Genomic DNA, 24,927 nt, shown 5'->3' with positions numbered 1-24,927 from the left:
AATATGTGTACAAAAATTAAACAAGATTTTTGGAATGTATGGCATAGAGCATGTATTGATGTGTGCAACGTAATGATCCAGACATGCTGGGACAAACTATATGGGTTGGTCGAATCTTATCTCTGTATGGATTTAGCGCAAGATAATGCTTCCGTGATAGCTGACAACTCCGCCCTCATAATACTAGTTTTATTACAAAGTTTAAATTTCATTGATACGGTCTCCTGTGAGTCAAAGAAGGCAGCTCCAACACCATTGTCTTCCTTAGAACCATCTGTGAAAATTTTGTAGAAATCGTGATATTTGTTACCCAGATCATTCAGAACAATTCGTCTTAAGTTACATGCATGAGTTTGATGGTTGGCTATAGTAAGTTTGTCAATGTAAGGTTTGATTCAAGAGTTTGTATCAATGAAAGATATCTATATCCCCATATCCCTAAAGAATAGATAGGTAAAATGGTACTTTGGTATACATCATGTTTTTTAAATTTTGTATGATTATACCAATAATGGTGCTTTTTATTATGCCAATAACTATTCTGACATGACTCTAAAAGCTCCTGAACTGATCCCTCAAAAGAAAAATCCGAACGCGAATGAATTGTCAACCACTAACGGAACGCGAGTCAACCTCGCCGACAGAGGTGGAAGGCACAACTCGCACTCCATCACGTGGATCGGAGTTGTCCCAATAAATACACCATATTATACACGCAAAGCTTTATTTTGAATCCGATTCAGTTTTCTTAAGTGGGTATTAGCACAATTACCGTACAAAAAACTATCGTAATCTATTTGAATTCTTATAAGAGATATGTATACTTTGCGTAAATGTTTAGGGTGTACACCTCAGGACCTTCCTGCTAGTATTTTTAAGATATTCAGGTAGGTATTTGTAGACTTTTTCACACGTTTCTTTTATGTGCGCATTTCAGAATAATTTAGAACCAAATAAAGACCCAGATATTTAACCTTATTTAGTTTTTGAATTTGTTTGTCAGACAAAGGTCCATAAATATCTACAGACTTTTCCACCAACTCCAACACTTGACAGTTTCGCAATCATGGATCTGCATTGTACGCACTATCTATATCAAGAAAATACGCCAAAATTGGTTGATTTTTCGAGAAACCTATTTCGATTTGGGTAACTAATTTAGGTACATTATCCAAACATGACCGTGATCTTCTGAATCCCACTGTTGCCTGAGATAATAATTTGTTGCTTCGTGCTATTCTGTCCTTTTCATAAGTATCGAATGAAAAATTTTACACGGACAGCACAAGAGAGAGATTGGTCGGAGTGACGATAACAAATTGTACTGGAACCGTACCATTTCGTAAAATTAAATTAAAAATATGTAATAAAAACAAAATACCTGAATTGGGCAAATTGTATATCATTAAGTATGAAAGATTGTCCGCATCTGGAGCGATGTCCTTGCATTTTTTAAATTCTGCTAAACAAATATCTCCCTCCAAAATACTTTCAGGAATGTCATCAACAATCGGTGGAGAATCACTGACGCTATCGGTAATGTTTAAAGAAATTCTTTAGCTCTATTTTGTTGTACGTTTTGTCTAATGTCAGCTTTACCTTTTATCCACCGTATTTTACGCCACATCTCATACGGACAAGTTTCATCCTCAATACTAGTACAGAAGTCCAACCTTTAGCTTTAGCTTTACAGATTAATTTACGAGTTTTAATATTTTTTTCGTGAAAAACATCATAATTATCTGGGTTCCGTCGAAGGTGTGCCAGAGCTAATCTCAGCTCTTCTTTCAGCCACACAATGATATTATACTGCAGCCACAGATTTCGATAGATTAGGGTTCTAATACGGTTCTGGAATAAACTTACAGCTAGAGTCCAAAGAAATTCTAGACCATAGTATAGTTTCTTCCGATACTAAATTAACTATGTTTACAAATGTGTTGTAGTTGTCTTGCACATCTAGAGATTGTTCCGTTTTCGAGAATTTCTCATATTATTAAAAAGGATGGACGTAGATGGTAGAGTGAAGTACGTTGATTTAAAGAAACATGTTTATTGTTCGGTCTCCAGAATATGAGTAAGTAAATAATACAATATAAAATAAAATGTAAACTTAAATGCTAACCAAGCAATACTATAAATAATTGCAGTTAGACTATAAATATAGTCTATCTATACTACATTATAGGGGCTCCAAAGAAAAAAAATGTGTTAAAGCACTTGTTAAAGCACATTTTTTTTAAACTTAATTACAAGAAATTCTTAATAATTACTTAACAGTCCAACAAAAGTTTACTATTTAATTTACAAACAATTTGGTATTATTCATATGTGGTATTTATATATTCTTTGCCATTTTTCAAAATTTTTACATTTGGTGACAAATCTTCAATAACAATATATGGTCCTAAATAAATGTTATCAATTTACTTCCTACTTGGTTTTTCAACAAAATTAAATCATCTTTCTTATATTTTACAGTATTTATGTGTTTATCATAATTTATCTTTCTTAAACTTTTCCCATCTAATAAATTATTTCTAGCGTCGGCCTGTGCTCGTTGTAACCTGTATCTTGGTTGTAAAGGATAAGCATCAGGATTATATAAAGGTTCTACATCAGAACACAACAAATTATTTGGCAGATTACAAAGTTCTTCAAACACTAGTTCGTATGGAGTGCATTTTGTCTCAGTATGCACGGTCGTGTTGTATGAAAAACACCAAAATGTTAGCCAAGTGCTCCAGTCAGTCGAATTATTACTACACTGTATCCTAAGAAACGCTCCTAAACTTTTACGTGTATTCTCTAACGAACTCAGTTTCGTGGTGATACGCAGTCCAGTGAAGTTTGTTAATTTTTAACAATTCACATACTTCAACCATAACTGACGACATGAACTCTGTGCCTTGGTCCGTAATTATCTCTTGTGGGATACCATATCTCAATACAAAATTATTTACAAATAAACTAGCAACTGATAGTGTATCCTTTTTTTCTATCGGATACGCTTCTACATATTTGGTTAAGTTACATTGCAAAGTTAAAATATATTTACTATTATAATTATCAATATCTAAAGGTTCCATTAAATCTAAACTAACCCTTTCAAACGCTGTACTAGGAGTAGTTGTAATAACCATCGGTTCTCTTGTGTGCCTGTTCGAGTGTTTCTGAATTTGACAATTCTTACATTTTCTTACGAATTCTGTGACGTCATTAGTAATTCCTGGCCAGTAGTAATATTTCTTAATATTATTCAGCATCCTATTTACCCCCGCGTGGCCACTGGTGGATAATAGATGAAAGTCATTCAATATTACAATTTTAGTATCTTTTTCAGTCACTGTTACTACATCATTCAATACTAATACCTTAGGAAAATCACTTAGTTTGTTAATTTCCTTCAATAATATGTTTATAAAATCTTTGTCACGCTTTCTTTTTATAATAACGAGCTCGTTTAATTTTATTTCTTTACAAAAATCTTGTAATTCTCTCGCTAACACACTTACGGTAGATAACGACCGAGACATCACATAAATAGCCGATTTATCGGGCACAAAAACAAAAGAACCATTTTTACTATACAAGTTCTGTAAATTCACTGTTAGGAATACAAGTGGACTGTATTACAATAGGACTGGTATATTCGCCGTCTCAATCATATGTGTACTCGTTTATAATAAATGAATAGGGCTCGACCGTCGCCGGTGGCTGTCGATAAGGCGAGTGCCCCTGCGCCGCTGCCGCTCGCCGTGTCGTCCTCCCCCGCGTCTCGTGCCGAGCGGGTATAAGACCGGTTCGCAACATGCTCCCCGGGTTGAAGTGTGAAGACTTTAAAGAACTGGAAGAGGGCAAATATTATTAAAGGCTCTATGTATTGTGCCTCTCTTAGTTTTTAACTCCGCGACTCTAGTCACTCCATCGCTGCCAGTGTAGAGCTGAGTGACTCGTCCTAAACACCACAGCAGTGGTGGCAACGCCTTTTCTTTGACGAGAACAAGAGAGCCAAGTTTCAGCTTCTTAGTTGAAGTTCGCCATTTCGTCTTTTCTTGAAGCAATGTAACGTACTCCAAGGAAAAGCGCTTCCAAAAGTGTTGTTTCAGCAGCTCAATTCGTCTGAATCTCTCAATGCGGTTGATGTTCGTATCAGGAACCTGCGGCTGAGGAACGGACATAAGCGAACGTCCAATTAAAAAGTGGGCAGGAGTGAGAGCGGAAAAATCTAAGAGATCAGTGGAAAGAGAGGTGAGGGGACGAGAATTTAGTACAGTTCTATTTGAGTGAGGCATGTAGCCATCTCCTCATAAATCAAATGAGTTAATAATAATAATAAATAATAAATAACGCACACACTCAACATAGCCCCGCACTAGGGAAACCCTGTGTCACGGGTGCCATGGACACACACATAGACAACCACAAATTACACCCAAACTCACGAGAGAAATTAATGTAAGCCATACAAACATTTCTCCCGGCCCGGGAATCGAACCTGGGACCTCTGCGTGGCAGTCCGGCATGGTAACCGTTCGGCCACGGAGGCAGTTTATTGAGTTAGTTGTAACAAGCGTCTAAGGTGATGTTTTGTAGAACGAACGGCTGCTTCAGCTAAGCCATTGAAATGTGGTGTATAAGCCGGCACGAATTTAAATTCGATGTCTTCTTGAGCTATGCGACCTTCTAGGTCCGACTGTACGAGTAATTGACCTAGCTCGTTACAAGTACCAACGAAATTGGTGCCGTTGTAAGACGTGATGCTTTCAGGCTTGCCGCGACGTGAAACAAAACGATTCAAGGCGGCTGTGTACGCTTCACTAGGTAGAGCCGTAACGAGTTCGATATGACAGATTTTAACCGAATTGCAAATAAAGATTGCAAAAAAAGACTTTATTCGTTTGCAACCTCTACTCTTTCGGTCCGCTATCAATACCGGCCCAGCATAGTCAACGCTACCATGTAAAAATGGGAACTCTAGCTCCGTTCTAAAAGCTGGCAGCTGACCCATGATGGGTTGAACAGTTTCAGCCTTGTGTCTGAAACATCGCACACATTTATTGACGATATTTTTTGAAAGGTTTTTGCCACTTAAGGGTCAAGGGTGTTTTATATTTCCTAACATAAGTTGAGCACCATCATGTCAATATTTAATATGATATTGTTGAAAAAGCATTTGCGTAAAGTAGTGATGTTTGCTGCGTAACAAAATTGGTGCTTTGTTTCGTAATTTTAAGGAGAATTGTCTAGTCTCCCACCAACCTTAATAATGTCATCAGAATCTATAAATGGACTTAAAGCAATCAATTGGTTTTTGTTAGGCAGAGCCTTCCCGGCTCTAAAAATGGCATATTCATAAGGGAACATTTCCGACTGAGATTTATGTAAAATTAATTTAATGAGTTTTAAAGTTCATGAACTGAAAGATGTCTAGTTAATTTATTTGTTGGATGCCGGCGATTGTAAATAAATCTTTGCAAATATGCTATCGTGTTTTGTAAGTTTGTTAATTTAGATTTATTTTTGATTAAGTTAGTTATTAAGTCAGCGTTAACAGCGTTAATATGAAGCGCAAAAGAACAACTAATCTACTCGGGTAGATCCTGTTTCACGCTAAAGTTGGGCATTTTTGGCCAAAAAGCTTCATTTTTTGATAAATAAGTTGGACCCGACCACCATAACGATGAATCGCTGATGATGTCAGCCTTCAGCCCTCGAGAAACAAGATCCGCCGGATTGTCCTTCGACGGTACGTAACTCCACGTATAACTTTCCGTGCTCTCCTGTATTTCATGCAGACGGTTGCGAACAAAACTTGTAAGATTAGTAGGTGATGTAGATAACCACCCTAATACAATCATTGAGTCACACCAAAATCTGTAAATGGTGATGGGTAAAGATAAAGATGATGATAATACTTTGGCATACAGCCTTGCAGCCAGAAGAGCCCCGAGTAGTTCGAGACGAGGTATTGTTGTTGGCTTTTCGAGGTCAAGAAGTGCACCTTGACTGAACCTAAGGTATCTACGGAGTGAATGTAAGGAGAGGCAAGCCCCATACGCTCGCTCTGATGCGTCTGAAATAACATGAATTTCATGGAAAACAGGGTCATTTGTAAAAACCCAGCGAGGAACCTGTAATCGGCTAAGAAGGGGTAACGTATTGGCAAATGACAGCCATAGTTGTTTTGTCTCTTGTGAGACCTCTTCATCCCATGAACATTGTTCGATCCACAACCTCTGCATTATCATTTTGGCTTCGACAACACATGGTCCCACGAGGCCCAGTGGGTCGAAAATTTGACTGATGACTGAAAGTATGTGTCACTTAGTTACCTTTTCACGAAGTTCAACATTTATAGAACACAATAGAAAGTCTGAATCGCAGATCCAGTTAAAACCTAAAGTTTTTGATGAGACATGAATGTCACTGTTTGAGATATCTAAAACGTTGTCTTATTGACAGAATAAAGGCGCAATTGGATGAAGAATTTCTTGATTATTTGACTGACATTTTCTTAAATTGAATTTGGCGGTCTTTAAAGTGGTTATGACTCCTTTGCAAAGCTTCACAGTGTTTTCAACAGTTGACGAACCGCCTAAATCAACGTAAAAGTCACGTTGAATTTACTGTTTCACGTCACTATCGACAGCACTGGAGGCCAAATTGACCAGACACTTAGTGGCTACATATGGCGCAGATGCTGTGCCATACGTCGCTGTATTAAGCGTGTAGGTTTTTAAAGGCTCTGATGAATCATACCTAAATACAATTTGTTGAAGAGAGCGTTGAGCGGGATTGAGCTCAATCGCTCTATACATATTTTCTACGGCCCCGGTTACGACGTATTTGTGTTGACGAAAACGTAATAATAAGAAGTTAAGGTCTTCTTGTACAGTTGGACCGATTATCTGGATATCATTAAGTGACAAACCAGAGCTAGAAGTTGCAGAAGCATCAAAGACTATACGAAGTTTTGTCGTAAGGCTGGACTCACGGATGTCACTATGGTGAGGTAAAAAATAATTTATTTGTTGAAGATAGTTAGAAGAAAGCTCCTTATTTTTGGTCATGTGACCTAGGCGTTCATATTCGTGCATGAATTCCATGGACCTATCTTTAAAGACAGGCTCCCTATGAAACTTACGCTCCAATGATAAAAAACGGTTCCTTGCCATTTGAAATGAATCGCCTAAGACTGAAGGATTCTTCTTCAGCGGCATAGTGACTATAAAGGCGCCGTCGTCATTACGCGTGGTGTTTAATAAGTTGCTCTGCTCACAGGCACGCTCTTCTGGATATAAGGAGTGCTTAGCTGCGATAGTGTCTAGTTCCCAGAAACGTGATAAGTCTGAATAAGGTTCCTCATTTGCAAAATGGCAAATGGGGGACGAAGACGGTGACTTAAGACGGGCGACGTACCCAGAACTTAGGTTGATTTTTACCTAAGTCAATAGGGTTATTGCATAAGACAGACCAAAATACTTGTGAACCGACTAAGATGTCTGTGACTGATGGTATATTGAAGGAAGAGACCGCTAGACTTATTCCCATAGGAAGAGGAATATTTTCTATGTCTATGTATGAAGAAGGTAAAGCTTTGGTGATATGTGGTAAAATACGACAGTCAATAGCAAGACTATAATAGTTATGGAAGGATTTGATAGTAAGGCTACAAGACTGTGTAATATGAGAAGTATTATTATTGATACCTATCACCGTGGAGCACGCACTACGCCGTGACAAACACAGCTTACCGCAGAGCGATTGCGTAATTAAATTATTCGTGCTGCCGTTGTCGAGCAGCATTCGAGCAGAGTGCACGGTGCCCTTGCCGTCTACCACCTTCACGAGCGCTGTGGAAAGCAAAACATGCGGAGGAGTAGTAAACTGTTTCGACTCGTTTGAAGTGGCAGAGTTGCTAGTTGTGGCAATGGCAGGCTCAGGGATAGACCGTGACTCATGCAAATGCAATAGCGTATTATGCCTTTTTTTTGCAATATTTGGAGGGTACAAGGTTGCAATTATTTTCTAAATGCCCTGGATGTAAACAATTTAGACAGACCTTAGGGTCGTAATCTAGAACTCTACTTAATGCTCAAGTCAGGACTTGAGTATGATTCACTAGAAATCATACTCATACTCAATTTTCGGCCTTAAAGTCCAAGTTATCAATAACGAGCAAGGCTTTAAGAGATGCACGAAGATAATGCGACTTATTGGTATTATCTATATTATATATCTTGCCTGCAATGAATTAAAGAAATAAAAGTATCCCTAAACTCAAGCCAGTGTTGATAGTGACCATGAAAGACGGGTAAATTGATTTTAGGCAATTAGATTTAAAACCACTTATCTGTGCATCCTCGAAACTCGATACGGAACTATCCAGGCGCTCGCGGTGCTGTGCCGGCTGCGCACCGAGCAGACTGCGTGCCGCCGCCACTGGCGCATACTGACATTCGAATTCTTCGCGTTCCGCGAGCTGGTCGTCTGCAGAGTCCGAAAGTATCTCGATCTCACACTGTAATTTGTAATATTCTGCGTATAAGGCATTTAATTTATTGAAGCGGCTTTCTAAATCTAGCAGTTATAAACTACTAAGTTTTTCGCCAGATTGAAGCACTGCTATGTATTTACTAAAGATAGTCAATTTCGACTTTATTCCACCGCGTTAATTAATTAATTTTCCTCAGCCATAGCTATATAGCGGTAATGTGCAACAAAATAAATAAAATCTATTAATATCTATCTATAAGGCAATAAAATACAGCGGGATAGTAGCTCGTTAGGAGAACAAAAGAACAGATGTGCAAACAAACCGGACTGGTCAGCTGACGATGATAAGAAGCGAGCGAGTTACATAAACAAGTTACCGTTATTAGGATTCCTGTAGTTTAAATTACGCAAAATTTTGCTTTTAGCATATGAAGTAAAAATTGATTTAAAATGTACATGAGAGATTGATGTGTTGCGAGCAAGGCAAATGTTTTTGAATTTAAAGAAATGTTAACGAAAGGAAAAGATAAAAGGAAAATTGGAACGAACTCACAAATGAACATCCAAACCGTCTCCTAGATTAATTGTAGATCATTCCATTGTCCTCACGATGACACGCACTCTCGATGGGTCCAAAGTCCGTCGCGTTCGACCTGAAAATGACTTTCAATTCTCGGGCTTGTGCGGTTGCTTGACGAAGTATACTCCACAGGATGATAATGAAGAAGGCTCCTCGAGGTATCTTCTGCCAATGAAGACCACACTGTAGTGCTTCGAGCCTTGATGATGAGTTGATGATGTTGACCACACTTTTAATTAAGACGGTGAGAATCCTAAAAGACCAATGTGAGGGTCCTAAGGGACGTGAAATAAAAGTGGATTGTATTACAATAGGACTGGTGTATTCGCCATCTCAATCATACGTTTATAATAAATGAATAGGGGTCGACCGTCGCCGGTGGCTGTCGATAAGGCGAGTGCCTCTGCGCCGCTGCCGCTCGCCGTGATTATTATCAAGTTTTCGAGCTTGTGCTCATGACCGATACAACATGCTCATGCATATCTTTCAATGCTTTAGACTTTCACCGGTATACGGCTCAATGTGTCTGCAGCATATGTTCAGGGACGGCACAACGCTGCCGTCCCGGAACATAACTGATATCAAAATCATACTCTTCCAAATAGAGTCTAATTACTTTGTTAAACGGCTTGATGAACCGGTCATATTAAATAAATAAATCAAAGGCCTGTGGTCAGTTTTTATTTGAAACTTCTCGTCATACAAATAGGGCCTAAAATGACGCACAGCCCACACAATATCTCATATCAGCCATCTCATATTAGGTTGGTTGTCCAGTGAGGTAGTTGGGATGTCATCTGGTTAGCGACGTATAGTGAAACAGGAACAATTTTAGATAGTGTGTTTATTCGTTCATGGTGCAAATTGAAGTGAATTAATAATTTAATTACAATATAAAGAATGTTATGCCTACTCAACATTTCCTTGAATATGCAATCCAGTGACCTACTAAAGAAGTCACGTTGCTTCGACCCATTACAACTCCCCCGAAAAAGACCATGGTTCAACACCGGTTTCCGAAGAAAAAAATGATATGATATTAAAGGAAACATTGACTTACATTATTCATGTCTATCTAGTAAGATAATTTAAACTAAAAGTATATTTTTTTTTAAAAACACAATTAAACAATGATAAAATAAAATAAAATATTTTAAAAACAATTATCCTTTTAACTAAATTTATTTAAAAATCTTTGTATTATTCTTATGTATTATGTATTCTTTATTATTTTTTACAATTTTAACATTTGGTGACATATCTTCTATCACCTCGAATGGACCATCATATACATTATCTAACTTATCTCCCATCTGTTTTCTTATCAAAATTAAATCTCCTTTTTTATAAGTAATAGGATGACTATTCTCATCATATACTAATTTTCTATAATATTTATTATGTAACTAATTATTTGTTACCTCTTCTTAAGTTTTTTGTAATCTATACTTCATTTCCTTGGGATAATCATCATAATTATATAGAGGGTCAACGCCTGTCTGTAAACCACTAGGTAACAAACATTGTTTTCCGAAAACTAACTCATAGGGCGCATATTTTGTCTCGGTGTGGACAGTAGTGTTGAAACAAAAACACCAATAAGGTAACCAGCTACTCCAGTTACTTTTATTTTGTTCATATTGAATTCTCAGGTAAGCATCTAAATTCTTAAGGGTATTTTCTAAAGCTCCTATGGTTTCGTGATGATACGAAGTCGAGTGTATTTTATTTACATGTAATAAACTACATATTTCTACCATAATAGATGACATGAACTCCGTACCTTTTTCTGTAATTATTTCCTTTGGTATTCCATACCTTAAGATGGAGTTATGGACAAAAGCTCTAGCTACTGTTTTGGCATCTTTCCTTGGCAAAGGATATGCTTCTTCAAATTTCGATAAGTCACATTGCAAAGTAAGTATGTACTTATAATCATTACTAGAGAGTAAAGGACCCATAATGTCTAAACTTATTCTTTCAAAGCTACGCTTATTTAATTGACATTGCTTACATTTAGTTACGTATTGGGTTACATCGTTGGTCATACCTGGCCAAAAATAATGTCTTTTAATATTGTTTAACATCCTATTTATTCCTGCATGGCCACTAGTAGGAAGTAAATGGAAGTCGGTTAAAATAACCCTTTGTTCGTCTTTTTCAGTTACTTTTCTAACTTCTTTCGTTATAAGTAAACGTAATGTAGTTAAACCCATAATATTCTTAATATTACTTGTAAGTATTTTTATGTCATTAGCGTTGTCTCTCTTTTTAATAATGAGCAACTCGACAATATTCAGCTTTTTACATAAAGAGTCTAAATCCCTCACTAACACCTATGGGGTGGACAATGATCGGGCATCAAGATACATAACTGATTCTATGGGTACATAAACGCATGTGTTAGCAATAACTTTATCAGTATTTTTCTTTGCTATTTCGTTAAAAAGTTTTCTCCTAAAATTCCATCTACTGAACATGGCATGTCCTTAAAAACATAAAATTTCTGTCTAAAAACTTGTCCTTCATATAGCAAATTAAGAAAAATATAACCTTCTGTTTGTAATTTTCCACTAACACCTTTTATTGGTATTTTCTCATAAGATTCCTGTGTAATCAAACCACTATATTGGCATAACCATTCATATTTTATGACACATATGCTCGCTCCACTATCAACTACTAGGTTCAAATTACAGTCGTTTGCTAATTGAAATGTTACGTTATTGTTGGTATTATAATTCAAAATAATATTATCTCTATCTTTATTCACGAAAACAATTTTAAATTGTTTCGTTCTATAAAACTCGCGCTATCTCCCGTAAGGGGGTAGTCAGTGTTTGCATGTTGGACTTGTGAAGGTTGGCGCGACCAAACGTTCCTTTTTGAGTTACCTCGCTTATAACCACGTGACCTATTGTAATTATTACCTAGGTCAATGTTTTGATTAACATTTCGCGACTGATTGGAACGGTGATGCACAAAGTTGGGTTGACCTGATGTACCACTACGTTTGTAGTTGTTTTGGTAACCAGTTCGTCCACGTGATTGGCTATTACTATATTTTCTAACATTTAATATATGATTCTGTGGCGGCGATAGAGATTAATTAATTAATTAATTCCGCTGATGATTCGAAATTACGAGACGCAATTATCGTACTAAGACGTGTGTTTGACAAGCCATCTCCGAATCGTTTCAGAGCTAATTTCTCGTTTAGAGGGCGAAGAACTCTAAAACTATTGTCATCACCATCTGCTTGGGCCAAAGTCAAACTAACAAACAATTCTTCTCGTTCCATACCAAAACTTTCTATCGATCTATTTCCTTGTTTGGTACGCAATATTTGTGATTGAAGAGCAACTGGTGATTTCTTTTGAATTAAATGCTTCTTCATATCAACAATCAAGTCATCTACGGTGGTGGAAGCAGATTGTAACCTAAGTTTAGCACTCTGTGACAGTTTAGTTTTCAAGACAAAATTAATGAGAGCTTGCTTATGCTTATCCTCAATCATAGAGCTGTACAATTGAATACCGTCTATCAATTGTTTAGTTATATCTTCTTGACCGTTTATGACCGGTATCAAGGCGATAGCCGTTTTAATATCAAAACAAGAACCCATTTTTGTATCTGATACTGGTTCTTGAGGATTTGAATTGCAAACGGTTTCCTCTACACTAGGCCTATAAGTCACTATTTTTTTTATTTCGGTTCTTAAAGAAACTATTTCTTTCGCACATCTATTTATAATCTCCCAATCGAATTCACTTATTTGATCCGCTAGATTATTTATGTCAGGCACAATTTCCTGAAATTCTTCGTATAATTCATTAGCCTCTAAATATTTATTATAAGCTAGTTTAGAATCACGGCGTTCTCTTAATTTAATTATGTATTCTCGCAAATATCTTAAACTTCTTAATATTTTATATAATTTAGACTTCATTACAATTTATAAAATCATTAAGTAAAAAGTAAGTTAACGCATGCAATTGACCTTTAAAAAAATAAATAAACGGAAATAACAAAGTAAAACGTGAATACATACCCTACTTGACCCATTCGATTACAATAAATTTGCACTTACTTGTCTACTGCGTTAAATTTGACACTTCGTTCGCGCATTTCCTAATGTGGTATGTAGTCACGGGTCGTTGAACTTCAACTTCTCTGGAACTGGATTTTGCTGTTCGGGACCTGGGCTGCGCTGATGATGCCCGTGCTGCTACGTGGGCCGGGCTATGCCCTGGACTCTGTGGACCGGGATTACCTTGGACACCGTTGCTACATGGGCCGGGCTATACCTGGACTCCGTGGGCCGGGATTACCCTGGACACCGCTCGAGCTCTTCTTACGACGACAACACGGCGGAACGGGTAGTATTGAAACCCTTCTTATTTTGGATCTTGCAGTCTCCTTTTGTGTATGATTTTTCTTCTATAGTATAATACGTCGAATCCATTCTGAAGAATCAGTGATGATGAAGTATAATGACGGCAGGCAGCTTCTGATGATGTTGTGGTTTGAGTTGAAATCTTCAAGTCATGTGGCAGTATTCAGGTGTTGCAGTAGTAATTCACAAATTTCACAGGTTGCGGTTGGTTGGGTCGCCATCTCTTCATGAAGTCGAATTGTGTAATCAATCTATCGCGCTACTTTTAAATTGCTTTTTTAAATAAACTTCACCTTGGAATTTATAGTTCATTTTAATTATTAGATGCCACTACTTGGTGATTCATTAGTGACAAGCCACTTAAATTTCACAGCCAAGTCTACGGAGACAAACGAAATGTCTTTTGACGATTGTTGTGCTATATTGTCTAATTGTAATCTTGAATTACCATTATTCAAACAAACTCACACATATATATTCTCGAACATGGCATTATATACTAAGTAGCCTTGATTATCAGTTTTATGTGATTTTGTAAATTAAAACACAAATATTATGCAATGTGATTCTTTAATTCTATTTCTTCACTATCTGTGTTGTCTTTATCTTTATTTTTCTTATAGCAATTTTTCCATATTTCGTAAAAACAGACTGTGGCTTGAAACCGGTAGCAGACGAGTAGCGGCACAGAGACGTGAGTGATTAGAACCCAAGCCCACACTCCGTAGAATTGCATCTGAAAAAATATATAAAGAGTTACACTTATTTTAGCAGGGTTTGTTGATCTTTTAGTTTTACTTAATCTGTACAACATGTGCCTGCGTTCAATCGAAGAAGCTGAAGCTGCTGGGCCTTGAACACCGCCGTAAAGTTACTTGATTAAGTAACTGCATTCTCTTATATCATTCAGGATATAAGAGTGTGCGATGGAATTGCACGATTTAATTCCGCCTTCCCTTTTCCATGATTGGGGGACTTGACGTAGGCTGGGGTTCCACCCCTATGTTGTGGATATTTCAAGGATTCTCACAAAGCGTAACGCTTCCACATTTATATGACGAACGGCAATATAAGGAATTCCCTGCCTGCAGACTTGTTTCCTGAAAGCTATAACTTTCGAGTAATATAATAAAATAAAGAGTAATAAACATTATTTCATTCAGCATTCGCCATCATCGATCTCATCGTCACTTTCCATCAGGTGAGATGGAGGTCAAATGTATACTTATTTTGTAAAAAAGGGTTATTTCGACCTTTGCTATTACACAAATACTTATATTATCCTTCTTAACGTTTTTCAAAGATTTTTTTAAATATCAGTGACGGGACGGACAAATCATGCGCTTAGTGGCAAGCGACACGCCTATCCATAACAATTGCAGTGTCACTCAGAGTTTTAAATCGCAAAGAACTTGGGGGCACTGTCACTGCGCCCGTAACCCTGAGACGTAAGTTGACAGTCCCATGTGCCTGTAATTTTATCAGCACCCTTAACCTTCTAAACCGGAACACAGTTAATGCTCACATAACTGGACGGACTTTTTCATTATTTTTTTTTTGACATTCCTAAGTATTTAAAGTTTAAGTATCGAGTAGACAATGCAATTTTGAACGGATTAAATATCTACATATTTAAATCAATAAAGCTCATAAGTTTAACCTGCATAGGATGAAACTCAGCTCGGGCGTTTTTCACCCTGTTAAGCAGCCACAATGCGAAGTTACCGACCAAGAGGAAGGTTACGAGCTGTCTTCCAGGCCGGCGGCGACTGTTGCCGGTGCACCGCCGCGACCACGCGTCCAGGACTAGCAATGTCTGGCACGAACTCTGGATCAAAGCGCATAGCGGAGATATTATCCTGCAAAGAAATAAACTGTTCCGAAGGGACCGTTAGTGTTTGATTTGGTATACTCATACGTATGGGTTGTGTGTATGTGTTGTGGGTTGGTATAATTGATTTATCTTAGGTTGTAGATCGAGAGGCATGTTGTACACAAATAGATATAAGGCAGTATGTGATAGAGAGTCAATTAGAGATGAAACGGATAGTGATTTGGCCAGATCCGAATACCGGATATACAGCGAGCACCTAGGCCGGATAGCCAGATATCCGGCCGCCGGATATCTGACCCACTACCGTAAACATGTCGTAAAGGGTTTACAGCGCGCATCGCCGTTATTGATTACTGAATTCACATTGACGATTTGATTTGTTGTGGTCACTTGGTTTTTATAAAAATGATTAATTTATTCGATAATACAAACAAATATACAACAAAAAATGTTAACAGTGAAAAAAATCGCAAATTTGGCAATATTTTAATAACTGTGTTGTTTGTTTGTTGTGCTGAATGCAAATTTCTCGCTGTGGAGAAGGAAAAAAACAATTACGTAATTCTTTGGATGTATTAAAATTTCTAGTTGCTATAAGTATAAGCCTAGTACTTGATACGCCCATTATTAGTTTGTTTCAATTTGATTTCATTAATTTGTTTGTGATCTAACTAATTTTAAGTCTTGATACCAAAACTTTTAATCTACTTGCACGTTTCATTATTGTAAGTACTCATTGTATTTGAAGACAGTGCAAATTGGTCGTGATCGCGATCCTTTCATTTGGTGTTCTGGCAATAACAAGTAGTACTTAAAATGTTACTAAGTTTGCAAGACTTTGTAGTGAAAAACTGTCCTCTGAAGCTGGTCTCGTTTATGAAAATAAATAGAACACACTTTTACTACTTAATGCAGAAGTACTGGTCTTCATCCACCATAATTTGCCTTTATTGAAATTTGAGTAGTAAATTTATAGACGACATTATTTAACTTCATAGTTCTTTCAGTTATAAGTTTAAGTAATAAACAGATTGTCAACAATCCCGTAGTTACCGTTTATCTTATTACTATTTAATCCCTAAATCAGTTTATTTGGCGTACTGACTGATGATGAATTTTCAAAAGTTTTAAACATCCGGTATCTGGCCGGATATTGTTCTACTATCCAGTCGAATACTAAAAATAGGCCGGATAGGCAGAATACCGGATATCTGTTTTATCTCTAATGTGAATGGTAGTGCAAAAGGCTCTTTTACATGTGAAATAAAATTAATTAATTACCTCGTAGTTCTTCTTGCTTCCGGAAACGACTGTATAGCAAATCCCGCACCGATGATTTGAAAAAGATAATAAAGGTAGACTCCGCATTGTGTGACCAATAGCAATGCATGTTCCAAAGGCAGACTGGACACTGTCCGACGCACGGCTAGTGCACGCATTTGCTGGATGCATACTCCGGATCCCAGAGTCATTAAGATAAATAGTATCGTTTCCCACACATTGATCTGTTTCAAACATTATCGCTTATTTATTTATTTATATACTGAAATTTATAACTACTTATTTTTAAGATACTAACAACCTCGCAGGTTTATATTACTATACACATAATAAATTTACCAAAAATAAACTTTTCAGTTTTAGTTGTACTATCTGACAGTTCTTAGATTTGTATTTGGTATAATAAGTTCAAATGTGCAAGCGTCCTCCGAGATAACTCCCACATCTGTCCTGCACAGAGTTATTACGTTTAGGGCGATCTATTTATATCTATTTATTTTTGTATGAAAGTAAAATATGATGAATTATTAAAAGTCATGGAACAAAACTTATTGTTTATGATATAAGTAATACGGTTCTGCGAGGCTGTTAATATTTTTTAACAATAACCCTGTACATTGAAAAATGTAGCTGTAGACAGTGCAACAGGGAAAATATAATAGTGAGCTGGAAAGGAAGTAGATACTACCTCTAACATAGCAATCTCTACATGTTTCTTATTATGAAATAGCCCGTTGAACAGCATCAGGCTGACTATGGTACCGGCCAGCACAGCGACCCCCATAAATAGTCCCTTGTGAGCGTTCCCGCAGTCCACGGAAAAATGGTTGTTAGACTTAGGCTGACCACAACAGGGCCTCTCTTTGTTTAGTATCGAATTTATTGGTTTCTAAAAAAGTTATGATTTATTTGATTATAAACATATAAATATTAGAAACAGTTTTTAAATTCGGCGGTAGAATCTAAAAATATTTATTAGTGATATTTACCGTTCCCGGTACTGTGCAAATATCATTCCATATCACAGCGATGATTACAGAACATAGTAGACTGTATTCCACTCCACAAGGTCTCAAATAAGGATTGACTGCTCTAATTAGTGGTCTGATCATATCACTGAGGTTACATTGCCAGCTCTCATTCTTTACTGTGATATTTGTGAAATCTGTAAAGTTGTCTATGTAATCGTATTCTTCAAATATGGTAGAGTTGTCCAACTCATCGATGATTAGTTTAGAATGTTGTCCACTGATGTTTGCGTATTTAATTAGTGTTGGACGACCGTAAGCAACGGCACTGATGTCGTCTCTTGTTTCTGCAATGACTACGTATAACCACTCGCATACGTTGGTGGCTATTAGATGCATTAGGCCGAATCTGTCGAGTACTACCCCTCTCATTGGATCTAAAATCTGTAAAGTAAAACATCTTTAATAAAGCGCAATAAAAAAACTGCAGCAACGTCATAACATTAACCTATCTGAAAACGCACATTAAATTAATTTTATATCAGGAAAAATCAGAAGTTGTTGTCTGCTTATGAACGGTTAACACCTTTTAAAGTATGCATAAAATATAAGAGGGACGTGATCCTTCCATTAGACACGCGAAGTTGTAGTATAGATTTAATGTACCGACATATATCTACATGTACATATTATATACGTATTATCGTGTGTTTCAAGTTTGCGATACAGCTTGTAACACTATATATTATTAACTGCCTCTGTGGCCGAACGGTTACCATACTGGAATGCCACGCAGAGGTTCGATTCCCGGGCCGGGAGTAACATTTGTATGGCCTACATTTATTTATCTCGTGAGTTTGGGTGTAAAATGTGGTTGTTTATGTATCCTATGTCCATGGCACCCACGATACAGAGTTTCCTTAGTGCAGGGATTGAGTGTGAAAAAAAGACTATCGCCATTTCATGAAAGGCACGCAAAGTGATCGATACGAACTTCTAGCGTAATTTGGCCCCACTTAGGGACTTTGATACATATAAAAATTCTATTACCACACTTCAAAAATCTGTCAATGGGAAATATTTTGTCGTCCCGACACTTTCGTACCAAAATACCTCTTCTGTACATAAGACGTACAAAAGTCTTTAAGTGAAATTTGTTTCTTATAATGACCTCCATAGTTAGCTCGCTTAGGATTGATTACGGCTATATATGAGATTGGATTGAAGTAAATAATATTGTCAGTATCGGTAAACACTATATTATTTTTAATGTTTGCACCACATTATGTCAGATAAGTGTCGTTCCGACCTCTGGGAGGAGCCGGATAGCTCCGAAAACTGGGTGAATAGAATAAGTTACCCTTTAAACAAAATGTAATAACTGGCTTCTAAGACTGTATTAGATTTTACGACGCATTATGAATACTTTTCGAACCTTAATATGATCAGAAATAAATGGTAATGTAATTAATATGAGAATAGCATAAAATATACAATACGTTCATGTAACTTACATCAGTATATGAGAATATAAAAACAGTCTGAACAACCATGAACACAATACGTAGAGCAGGCTTCACAGCTACGATAGCCAATTGACAGTCGCCAGACAAATCAAAATATTCGGCAAACTGTAAGCAAGAGTAGATGATGGATCCTACGCTGAAGCCCGCCACTCCCATGTGAAGGTAGAAGCTGCCGTAGCGAATGCGTTTCACGTTTTCTAAAAGGGAAACGGTAACAAAATCAAGCGACGAAAAGTAGCTACAAACAATGTCACTTATTTGTTCAAATGGATATAATTCATCCGAGAAACATGCTAAACAATATTTAAAGAAACTGGGTATATAGGCATTGATCTATTGCGGTGCCTTCAGACAAAGAACCTTGGCCATATACCTACAAAGAAATTCAGGACACAATATTAGCCATCCAAATTCCGTGATCTCATTGTGTGCTTTGCTAGTGACTAAGTAATTTTGTATATGTTACCGATGATATGTATAATTCAGCATTCTAGAGAATAAACGTAAAATGAATCATATTAACACAATAAAACATATAACTTTTAAATTTTTTATTGAATTGATATCAATTATTTTTTGTGAAATTACTCCACTACTTTGTTATAATTATTAATACAAAGACCGCACACTCAGAAAAAAATCCTTCGATCCGGCCGGATTCGAACTGACGTCTTCTAGCTTACCGTGGCAGACGCTATACCAAATATTAATAAAAAAAATAATTATAACAAAGCAGTGGAGTAATTTCACAAAAAATAATTCAATAGAAATTTAAAATACAGCGAATAGCGACATCTCTCGCCAGGAGTGGTAGCTGTAAAGGTGATAAATCTTTCATAGATTTCTCATAGATGGCGCTACGACTAAAAAATCGTTGAAAAACCAATTACAAAGACACGATGCAAGCACATAGAAGAATTCGTGAGGTCCGCTGGTTCGTTCCGTGGTTTAGTTGGTATAGCGTCTGCCACGGTAAGCTAGAAGACGTCGGTTCGAATACGGCCGGATCGAAGGATTTTTTTCTGAGTGTTCGGTCTTTGTATTAATAATTAAAACATATAACTTTATAATAAATATTAATACCTCGTCGTGTCGTCACAAATGGGATAACCTGCACAACCTATGTGTTTACCAACCGAGATAATAATTATTTTTTAATCCAACACGATTCAAAACACAACTTACCTTCATTGTCTTTTTTCGCTAATCGAAGGTGGTAGAACGTGTAAGCCAGGAAAAGCACACTCACGACGTACAAGTACATGGTGAAAATCTAGAAATACGAATGACGAATTTCAGGAGATGAAGAAAATATATTGAAATTGTCATTAATTCTAAAATGACTTCTTACGTCAGATGTGATGATAGCCGAAAGCCCATTTTGTATAGTACTCGTTATTGGCAATGCTACCCCTAAAACTATTAATAATTTCGCGTAAAACGCTGACAGCACCACTGTCATTGATTCGCTGAAACAAATGATACATTGCAGCAATTAACGTCATAATCTAACAGAGCGCCTAATGAAAATTGTTCGAAATCTAATTTATTTAATTAATACAACTATGCATAATATTTTGCTGAAAACATGTTTTGGTCGGATGATAATGATTTTAATTCTTTTTAAAATTTATAGTTTTATGTATGTTTTTGATTTCTTAGTAAGTAATTTAATATAAAATATTTTAATTAGTATATATTTTACGTTTATTACAATATTTTGTGCGTCAATAAGGCTCTGAATCATTATCGAGTTCTTAGGTTGTCATGGTTGTCCCGCATTGGAAATAAAACTACTTTCGGATCTAAATTAAGTCTAAATCAGAAATCAGAAAAAGCAAGTACTACTACGCAATTTAGATCCAAAAAACTATTTTTTTAATCAAAAAGCGTTTTATTTCCGATGAACTGATTGATAATAATTTTTATATCAGAAAAGATCTACATTAATTATGAGAAGGATATTTTTTATACACTATACATATTGTTTTCACCTCACTAGCACGGAAAGGCTTTCTTTCTCATTACAAATCTGCGCGCAAAAGCGTTTATTTCACGCTAGCGTGGTAAAGGTTTTTGAAATTCGAACTTGACGATGAACTGGGTCACACGAGTAAAAATACTCTTGTGCTGTGGAGCACTAACTTTTTCTTTCGATATTTTATTCTTATTTTGTTGACATTAAATTGACAACTATAACTAATTTTGTTTGTTAAAACTGATTTGTTCAACTGTTTTTCTTTCATCTACCATTTTTCCCGCTATAATGAAGTAAAGAGTAGTGTGTTTCGATCGGGAGCAAAGTTGTTTTCCGGCTCGTGCCTTGAAATCCTCGCTAGGCTCAGGATTCTATTTTTGAACTACTCGATTCGCTCGTGGTTAAATCATAGCCTCCTTCGCTTGGTCAGGTTTCATACAAGCACTTGCGTCAAACAACAACTTTGCAGGCTTGCAATAACTTTGTTTGCTTGAAATAACTATTTTTTGCTAAAAGGTAACAAATAAGTATTATAATGTAACTTGTGTATTCATATGTGACGTCAAGTATTAAAAATATTACGCATCGACGGATATTGAGCGCATTAAGTAATGTTTGGTTAAAAAGCTTACTCGCCATGTGATAGCGACTGCCGTCGAGGCCTCAGCGGCGGGGTTATATGGCTTACACTGGAGCTGTTGCTACAGGGCGGTACCAGACTTAGTCTCGGAAGAGAATGCGGGTGCTCTCTGAAAACGAAAAATAACCTTAGTTGAACACATGATAATGTTCTTTTATGTACAGTAAAAAATACAAAGTCCGAACGGTCATTTTATCGTCGGATATCGTCGCGTCGTTTTGTTTGTTTATAGCGTTTATCGGCTAATAGACGGTTTAATGAATCTCGCAGCGTCACCTTTCATCCTCAGGCACGGCGAGGAGCGGCTCGGACCGTTCGCGTTTCCATTCTCTCCCTGCGTCCTGATTTGATTTCTCCTTATTTTTCGCCATCGGCCACTCTCGATCGTCTCCCTTACATCCGCGTCACTATTTTTATTTACTTTTACTACCCACGACACGTCTCGTCTAAGCCAATTACGCGTAATCGAGAAAAGCTAATTTCACTCAAAATATCTACGCTGAGATGTTGTCGCTCGTAGTTCAAATTACTGACTGTAGAGAGACGCCTCGTTCTTAATCGCAAGTATGTGTAAATAATTGTCCGTTTTTAAGACGGGTGAAATACTGCATGTTATAAAAGAGAAGAAGCAATATTTAACTTCAGTGTTAAAAATGGCAAATCGTTTGATAGAATTTTAGATTACCTACTAAATTTTCACTAAATTGTTTCTTTAACATAAAAATAATGTTTACGTAAAATGTAGAACCACTACTTACACCTTGAGCTCTTTTTATGATGAACCATTTTGAAATGTTCAGCTGTAGAGTTAGTACTACATCGATCCACCAATTTGTTAATTAGAGATAATTTTACTTTATGACTTTATTCATTTAACGTACATCAAGTTTCGCCATATAGTTGCCTATACTACATTTGCAGTGAGCTGTAGATATTTTTTATGAATTTAAAAGAACATTTTTTATTTAAACAGTGATTATAAAATATAAAACTAACAAAATGTCCAAGTACACAATGCCTAAAATAGTTTCCCTAAGAATGTGGCTTGGTATGACGACAGCAGGTCGACAATGAATGTAGGTTTTTATTGTTTGGTGATGTGACTTCCTCCAAATTTTCGTGACGTAATTTGTTATAATCGATTTTTGTGTGACAATCATTGTGCAATCAAATTTTTTTTAACAAAAACATTAAAATGTCAATACTTCATGAATATTTTCAATGTTTTTGTGTGTAGTATCTGTACTGTATTTTATAAAATATATTTTAAAAGTTTTATTATATTTTCTTAGCAAGAAGGCACTTTACTAGTAACTAAATATTTATTTCGAAAAATCTGAGGTTATCAATAATTTTCGTAGTCCATGTTCACGGAGTGTCGTAAATCTGCTTAGGTTGTAGGCTAAGGCTGCGTCTTCAGGTAATTAGCGTCTGTGGTGTCAGTTTCAGACGACCGTCCTAACGAGGCACGTGCCCGCCACCCCCTTCTTACCACTGCGCGGTTAATTAGATGTCCACCTCAAAATTCTTATTATTAATACGTTAGTGTCTGTTTTTCTGTAAAAAAATTCATAATTATAGATACTTGTAACTTTTAGACAAACTTTTAATTTTACTAAATTACTATTAAGTAATGTTACTTTCAGTTGTTTATTGTATTTTATTACTTACACACTTTAGAAATATATAGATGGGGTTTTTAACTCAATAGATTAGTGATTTTATTTTGCGTAAATGGACGTTTTTACCTTCTTATTTTAATAATAACAATAATAACGCGCACACACCCATAGCCCCGCACTAGGGAAACCCTGTATCGCGGGTGCCGTGGACACACACATAGACAAACACAAATTACACCTAAAATCACGCGAGAAATAAACGTAGGCCATACAAATATTTCTCCCGGCACGGGAATCGAACCCGGGACCTCTGCGTGGCAGTCATGGTAACCGTTCGGCCACGAAGACAGTTAATATTTTTACCTTACATCTGCCACACATTTTTTGACAATCTCAGTTGCCCAACGGTTTGCGTTGTGGGCACTGCATGACGAAGTCCTGGGTTCGATTCCCGGTAAGAACAATAGACTTCTTGTGTTTGTGTTCTGAGAAGTACGATTTCCGTTGCTCTGGTACTCATAGTACAGGGAATTCCCCGGTCTTAGATCAGGTAATTGGTCTGGTTGTCTGGCACATTATCATTATTAATGTATTTTTGACAGCAATTTGTTTCGACATTTTAATATTTACATGCCGCTTGTTGGCAGAATATGCTTAACTTTTGTATGTTGTTCTAACATATAATTTTGATGTATCACATTTTTAAGAAATAAATGATATTCTATTCTATTCCACTTTAAGAGGTTTAATTTTTCTATGTTAGAAAATAAACGATCCTGATTTACGGAAGATAGAACGGAATATAAATACTACTACTATAGTAATAATACCCACAATTCATGTTACGTGATTTTAGCTTTGAAATCTGTACATTCTAAACAAAATGTTCTAACTGGAAATTATAAAAGTGTTATAGTGACATTTCATCAAAAGGGAAGTTGCGTTTATAAATTGTTAAATAGTAATTAGAACATCTAGAAAATCTGGTTTTCTGGAAAATTTTGTTTTCTACATAGAAACGATTTCATTAATATCTAAATCAAATTTTTTCGACACTTACCGATTGTGCCTGTGTAATTTCCTTTCCAAACTGGTACTCGTCTGCCTGACCGGGTGAAAATAGTGGGAACTATGATCGAAGTGATGATGTTCTCGTGTCCTAAAGATAGTCGTAATATTGAACACTTACTTAACTGGTCATCTGTTCTTGCGTGTGTGATATAATTACAATTTGAAATGAGTATTGATTTTAATTTTGCCATTCACTCTGTAGTGTAGAAATGAAAAGTTAAGAGCAGTAAGTGTCATTGTCTCCTCAGTTCCCAGTTTCGTTTCTACAAGCTTTTAAAAAAATAATTTAAAAGAACATTTTAACGGCACTTACCATTCAATATCCTCTTCGATTACGTCTTCCATTTTTCTTTTCGCCACATGTAATGACAGTTTAAGTAACTTATCATTGAAATGTTCAGATAAGTATAGTCTCGTTTTTATCTTTTTTTACATCCACATCCCGAATTTCGCTGATCTCAAATCGGCAAACTACAATGATAATGAGTGCTTGTAAATTGAACTTTATCTGGTCAAGATTTAGGTATCTTCG

General features: G+C 36.5%; 3 protein-coding genes across 3 annotated transcripts; all 3 read right to left on the bottom strand.

Moving 5' to 3' along the window:
- Window positions 1–3,625: 3,625 nt before the first annotated feature.
- Window positions 3,626–4,395, bottom strand: LOC113235463. The gene has a single exon (XM_026471158.1). The coding sequence runs from the start codon at window positions 4,293–4,295 to the stop codon at window positions 3,840–3,842; it is 456 nt and encodes a 151-aa protein (XP_026326943.1). The 5' UTR covers window positions 4,296–4,395; the 3' UTR covers window positions 3,626–3,839.
- A 157-nt stretch (window positions 4,396–4,552) lies between these two features.
- Window positions 4,553–5,011, bottom strand: LOC113235351. Its single transcript, XM_026471029.1, has one exon. It carries the CDS (start codon window positions 5,009–5,011, stop codon window positions 4,553–4,555), a length of 459 nt encoding a protein of 152 aa, XP_026326814.1.
- Window positions 5,012–5,588: 577 nt separating this feature from the next.
- LOC113235349 (proton channel OtopLc-like) lies at window positions 5,589–22,073 on the bottom strand. The gene is made up of 16 exons (XM_026471028.1): window positions 21,979–22,073; window positions 21,695–21,811; window positions 20,436–20,553; window positions 20,270–20,357; window positions 19,073–19,281; window positions 17,580–18,002; window positions 17,279–17,479; window positions 16,591–16,814; window positions 15,136–15,349; window positions 14,064–14,211; window positions 8,353–8,541; window positions 7,720–7,856; window positions 7,148–7,445; window positions 6,204–6,310; window positions 5,929–6,076; window positions 5,589–5,848 (listed from the first exon to the last, which is right to left on the bottom strand). Exons 1-16 carry the CDS (start codon window positions 22,071–22,073, stop codon window positions 5,589–5,591), a joined length of 2,976 nt encoding a protein of 991 aa, XP_026326813.1.
- Window positions 22,074–24,927: the final 2,854 nt, after the last annotated feature.

Source organism: Hyposmocoma kahamanoa, unplaced genomic scaffold, assembly GCF_003589595.1.
Source record: "Hyposmocoma kahamanoa isolate Upper Pololo Valley unplaced genomic scaffold, ASM358959v1 87, whole genome shotgun sequence".
Taxonomy (NCBI): domain Eukaryota; kingdom Metazoa; phylum Arthropoda; class Insecta; order Lepidoptera; family Cosmopterigidae; genus Hyposmocoma; species Hyposmocoma kahamanoa.
Note: the sequence above shows the minus strand (reverse complement) of the source record. Positions and strands in the feature narration are given on the sequence as shown.